This window comes from Typopeltis vanoorti, chromosome 17 (genome assembly GCF_054136105.1).
Source record: "Typopeltis vanoorti isolate ZY-2024b chromosome 17, IOZ_Tvanoo_1.0, whole genome shotgun sequence".
Lineage (NCBI taxonomy): Eukaryota > Metazoa > Arthropoda > Arachnida > Uropygi > Thelyphonidae > Typopeltis > Typopeltis vanoorti.
The window spans coordinates 26,212,044-26,218,078 of record NC_143565.1 but is presented as its reverse complement, the minus strand read 5'-3'; the positions used below and the strand labels follow the sequence as shown (position 1 = coordinate 26,218,078).

The following is a 6,035-nucleotide window of genomic DNA, read 5'->3' as shown; positions in this document are numbered from 1 at the left end:
AAATAGGCAGACAAAGAGAGAGAGAGAGAGAAGACAATGAAAGCTATAAGGAATTCATACGACAAATTGAATTTTACTCCATGAAGAGAGAGAGAGAGAAAGAAAAAAGATAGATAGACAGAGTGTCTGTGCGTGAGGGATAGCAGAATGACAGCTACAGGAAAGACTAATGACAGAAATTGAATTTTTTTTTTTTTTTTTTTTTTTTTTGGAACACGAAGATTTTATTAATAAACTTCATCCCAACAGGAATGAAATTATACATTTTTTTTTAAGGTGGCAAATGTTTTGCCTAAATGAACATTTCCGAAAACACAAATATTCCTGGGAAAGGAATTTAAGGAATTCTACAAGTATATACACAGTTTAAGCTATGAGATTAAATTATGTTTATGTAGTATATTCTCTACTTCAGAACTTTTCATGGGAGCATTGGTAAACAAACATCCTACAAATGTCCTTGTACCCCACAGGCGATGTGAGATAACTTTACAGCAGCCAAGATCCTCAACATTGAATCCAAAGTAACGATACCTTTCATCTGTTTCCAGTAATGTAGCATTAGTATATGCTCCAAAATAATATTTCATTAGCTCTTCTCGTTCTTTTTCTACATCTGAACTCCACATGCTCATATCATTATCAGTCTTCTGAGAAAATGTAATAATAGCAGTAAGGTTACGGCACATGAGATTTCTTTCAGGGAACAAGTCTAAGAAATCTTTTCTGCAATATGTAAAAGTAATGCTGTTAAAACATGCGTATGCCTTTCTTCTGTTATTTCAGTTGTAAAAACATCACTATTCTTTGACTGTAATAAAGTTGATGAATCCTTTTTATTGGTTAGCAAAGATTGTGGAATGCCCACATTACCAGGAAGAGGTGCTCTATGATCTGTTGGGCCTAAAAGTGAAACTTCTCTTTCTTTATATCTTTTTTTGGCACTTCCATTTGTTGTAGTTTCTTGTTGAACTGAGCCAACTGCTATGACAAGCAGTATCAGAGAATGATCTGTTGCACTGAGTCAGATAACTCAAATGTCTGGTATAAATCACAATACGTGGAATTCTCAGCATCATCACTGACCATACAAAAAAGGACTTATATGTGACGTATACTTAAATATATATGCTGTACATATATTAGTTTGTTACAGGTTCCTGTGCACGAGAATGCCAAAGAAATTCTTCACGTGTTTCAATGTACGACGTTTCGAGCAATTAATATCATTTCCGTACCATTCGCCAGTTAATGCAGTCATCTCACATAGCAATAGCAATTATAGTCCTTCAGAAAGATTTTTTTATTTTTATTTTTATTTATTATTTATTTTTTTATTGTAAACATGACAATCTTATATACAGGATTAACCGGTTTTTGGTTTTCTCTGCAGTCAGACAGAGAGGTTACATGCTCATACTCTTGTTGAGGTATGTTACATCGAAGTCACTTATAAGGCTAATTACATTTTTTTTTTTTAAATAAATTAAAGCCATTAAGAGTTATTTTAACATGATAACATAAGATCTTGTTTTAACATAAGAACATAAATGTGGAAGAACATAGAAGTTACTATTGCACAATATTATCTATTAACATGAGAGTGCCAGCTGATTAACTTTCGCACTGTTAAGCACAACAATCCTTCTTTCTTCCCCCTTTCTTTTTTTTTTTTGGTGGGGGGGGGGATAAAGGTGTCACTTCTATGCTGGAAAGTGGATTATAATGCAGTCGCCCTGCTCAGCCAGGAGTTGATTCCGTGGATTCCATTCTTGGTGGAAAAGATCTAAGATGTTGTTTTGCCTATGGTGGTGATGCTCATGTAGGATCCGACATCTCACCTTTTGTTGGAAGGCTGCAGTGAGTTGGTCAGTTGCCTTTCTCTGTGAAGTTGCTGTGCTGTCTGGTCTTGTATGTCTGAGGTAGGAGTTGTATATTACCGCTTTTGCGGTGATGAAAAGGTAATTGCAGAATGAATGGTTATTTGACTCCACATGGACGAGATTGAAATATTCCTCTTCTGTATGAAGATTACCACAGGTAAGAGCTGCCGTTTCCCGAGTCAAACTGATTAATTTAGTGTTGACTGGGCATTCCAAGTAGATATGCCGGACCGTTCCTAATTGGTAGCAGAAGAGGCAGTTATCTGAGACGTTTGAGTTAAATGGTGGGGGGGGGGGGGGGTGGGGGGGGGGGGGGGTGGGGGGGGGGGGGGGTGGGGGGGGGGGGGGGTGGGGGGGGGGGGGGGTGGGGGGGGGGGGGGGTGGGGGGGGGGGGGGGTGGGGGGGGGGGGGGGTGGGGGGGGGGGGGGGTGGGGGGGGGGGGGGGTGGGGGGGGGGGGGGGTGGGGGGGGGGGGGGGTGGGGGGGGGGGGGGGTGGGGGGGGGGGGGGGTGGGGGGGGGGGGGGGTGGGGGGGGGGGGGGGTGGGGGGGGGGGGGGGTGGGGGGGGGGGGGGGTGGGGGGGGGGGGGGGTGGGGGGGGGGGGGGGTGGGGGGGGGGGGGGGTGGGGGGGGGGGGGGGTGGGGGGGGGGGGGGGTGGGGGGGGGGGGGGGTGGGGGGGGGGGGGGGTGGGGGGGGGGGGGGGTGGGGGGGGGGGGGGGTGGGGGGGGGGGGGGGTGGGGGGGGGGGGGGGTGGGGGGGGGGGGGGGTGGGGGGGGGGGGGGGTACACACACACACACACACACACACACACACACACACACACACACACACACATTATTTTCTCAGGTCAGGTTTAACCACGCCACTAACGGGACATGCAAAACTAAGACACTACTTATACAAATTCCATAACCTGGAATCACCATCATGTATTTGAAGTTCACAATTTCAACAGATTGTTGACCACTTACTTTACAAATGCCATTACTTCTGGAGACAAGTGGCCAGTGTCAAAACAGAGACTTATCGAAAAGTATTACTCAGAACTAGTTAATTTAAATTAAATAAGATTAACTACTAGTCGTTGTAAAGTAACATAAATTACTGATATTATGTGAATTATATAATGTAGATATATGTATATATAAAAATATAAATATAAATAGGATGTAAAAGTCAGAATGCATTGTATGCAATGGAGCATGTAGGAATAAATTGCCTCCTAGTAGGGTTACTACTGGGAGGAAAACGCAACACACACACACACACACACACACACACACACACACACACACACACACACACACACACACACACACACACACACACACACACACACACACACACACACACACACACACACACGAAGTTTGAATAGGAAAAAAGTACCTAAACGCATATACATCGATGTTCGACAAATCAAACCAGTTCGGTTGATTATCGCTTCCAATCTTCTGGTATCTTGTTGCTATGTGATGAAAAAGTAAAGGATACTAAAAGAAAAAAAAAGATGCGAAGATTAATAAACCTAAAGAAATATCTTCTAAACGGCTCATTGTTTGGTGTTTAAGGCGTGATAAGTTTTTTCTTCCATTATATCCGCAACATCATCTTTCTCTTGAGGGAAATTGTGTCTCGAGCAACCACGCTACTTATCTGGGTCGAATACTTCGTTTCATCAGATAAAATATGGACACTTCACAATACCTTTTTGCAGCACGTAATTACCCAAGACACTGGTTAATCCCTCCGGTTTAATTAGACAACATTTAGCCCTGTTCCGAGTTATTAATTTTCTAAACTTAATTACCCCCGGGGGTGTTGTTTGCGGCTTCGAATTTTCATTAACATGCCTCGAAGGATTTATCGAGGCTCTTGTAACAGAGATGAATATCTTAGCATGGAACATGAGCTAAATGTCAGTTGGTGAAAAGTGCGCTTCTGGGTGCCCAGAAAGAATTCACAGACGACATACTTTCTACTCAAATATTGATAAACTTTGATACGTAAAACATAATAAAAGTATCTTTAATTAAAAGATATTCCTAAGAAAAATTATTAATTACTAATTTTCAGTACAGTATATATCAAACCAAAGCTGGTAAACACATCTTAGCTGAAATTACGTTTGCTTTAAGGTTGCCATAATCAAGCAAGTTTATATCAGATAAGTTATGGTGTATTCTGTCAAAAATTAATTATATTATTAATTTTTGATGTAGAATATTAAATGTATATTTCAAAATGAAATTAAACTTACGAATGTAATTTTAGTTTACATATGGTAACCTAAATTTACAAAAGTCACCCCAACTCCTTTAATATTAGCAAAAATTGATTTAAGAGAGTTAGTTATTATCTATAATATTTATAAGGAAATATCGTATTTGTCTGACTATAAGACGCACCTTTTTACATAGAAAAATCGACTTAAAATTGGGGTGCGTCTTATGGTCCGAAGGTAACATTAAAATCTTTACACTGTGTCTAAATGGATGAATTACCGATTTAGAGCGTCAGTAGTCATTAGTGTGTAAACATGTGCTTTTGTACGGTTCATTGGAATTATTTTTTATAAGGCGTTAAAATTTTTATCTTAAAATTAGAAAAAATGAGTTTAACAAAAAAAAAAGACTTTCATATATCGTGAGTTATAAATAAATGTGATAAATTATGCAAAACAATATGAAAACAGCAGCAGAAAGACATTTTGGTCCACCACCAACAGAAAAAATGGTTCGCGAGTGGAGAAAACAAGAGGAACAATTAATATTGCTGTGTAAACACAAGAAAACATTCCGTTCCCACCTAGAAAAATGGCTAGAATTAGAAGTACGAATGAAAAAGTGGGTAACAAATCATCGAAACATGGGAATATCTGTTTCTACGAAAATGGTAATTTTTGAAGCGAAACGATGGGCAACTGCTAATGGAATTTTAGATTTTACCGGATCACCGTCTTGATGCTTCAGATTTATGAAAAGACACGGGTTATGCATGCGTACAAAAGCCACTCTAGCCCCAGAAATGCCGGCTGACTATGAAGCTAAAATAATAGAATTCCATAGATTTGTCATATCAGCGAGAAGGAAATTTAACTTTGAGCTTAATCAAATTGCGAACATGGATGAAGTGCCTCTAACTTTTGATGTTCCTTCAAATCGGACAGTAGATTCAAAAGGCACCAAATCAATAGAGATCAAAACAACACATCACAAAAAAACTCACTACACTGTAGTTTTAGCTTGTTGCGCGGACGGAACAAAACTACCCTCCATGTTAATCTTCAAGAGAAAAACGTTACCGAGAGATGAAATTCCTCGTCGCATTATTATCCACGTTCAAGATAAAGGCTGGATGGACGAAACAGGAATGAAATTATGGATAAAAAAGATATGGGCAAAACGTCCAGGTGCGTTGTTTAAAAAGCCTGGGAAGTTAGTGTGGGATCAATTCTGAGCGCGTAAAACAGAATCAACCAAGATGCTTCTAAAAGAAATGAATACAGAATTAGCTGTCATTCCTGGAGGCCTTATAAGTCAATTACAACCCTTGGATGGATCTGTTAATAAACCATTCAAACTTTTTTTGCGGGAAGAGTGGAACAAATGGATTGCAAAGCCAAATCACGATGTTACAGCAACAGGACGTATGAAAAGGCCAACAATTTCAGAAGTATGTACCTGGGTGAAAAATTCATGGGAAGCTGTGAAAGAAGAGACGATTATAAAGTCATTTAAGAAATGTGGGATAAGTAATACGATGGATGGTACCGAAGATGACGCAGGTTTTGAAGGGAGTGACGACAATAGTTCAGACGAAAGTAATACGAATGATGACATTAACGAGACTGGTGATAGTACCGAGAGTGAAGATGAACTGAATATTGCTAATATAAATGATTGTAACAATAAATAAAAATTAAGTAAGAATTTGTAAATATCTTTATATAATAAAATATTTTTTTCTAAAAATCGTCTCATAAATTTGGGGTGCGTCTTATCTTCCGGTGCTTCTTATCGTCAGAAAAGTACGGTAATTTATTTAAGTAAATATAGTACATAATGAGTGAAATTAATTCGTTTAAATGAGTTTGTTTTATTGCCAAAGTTTTTCATATCTGAAATCTCGATTTTTTTAAATTTTAACATTT

The 6,035-nt window shown here is 39.5% G+C and overlaps 1 protein-coding gene across 1 annotated transcript in view; it reads right to left on the bottom strand.

Annotated features, from left to right (window-relative positions):
- Positions 1-204: 204 nt before the first annotated feature.
- LOC150097230 (uncharacterized) overlaps positions 205-6,035 on the bottom strand; it is a 69,962-nt gene continuing 64,131 nt past the window's right edge. The window contains 3 exon segments of the mRNA XM_090407624.1: positions 205-722; positions 725-1,019; positions 3,272-3,375. Of these exon segments, the coding sequence (XP_090263750.1) occupies positions 372-722; positions 725-1,019; positions 3,272-3,375 (750 nt within the window). The 3' untranslated portion in view covers positions 205-371.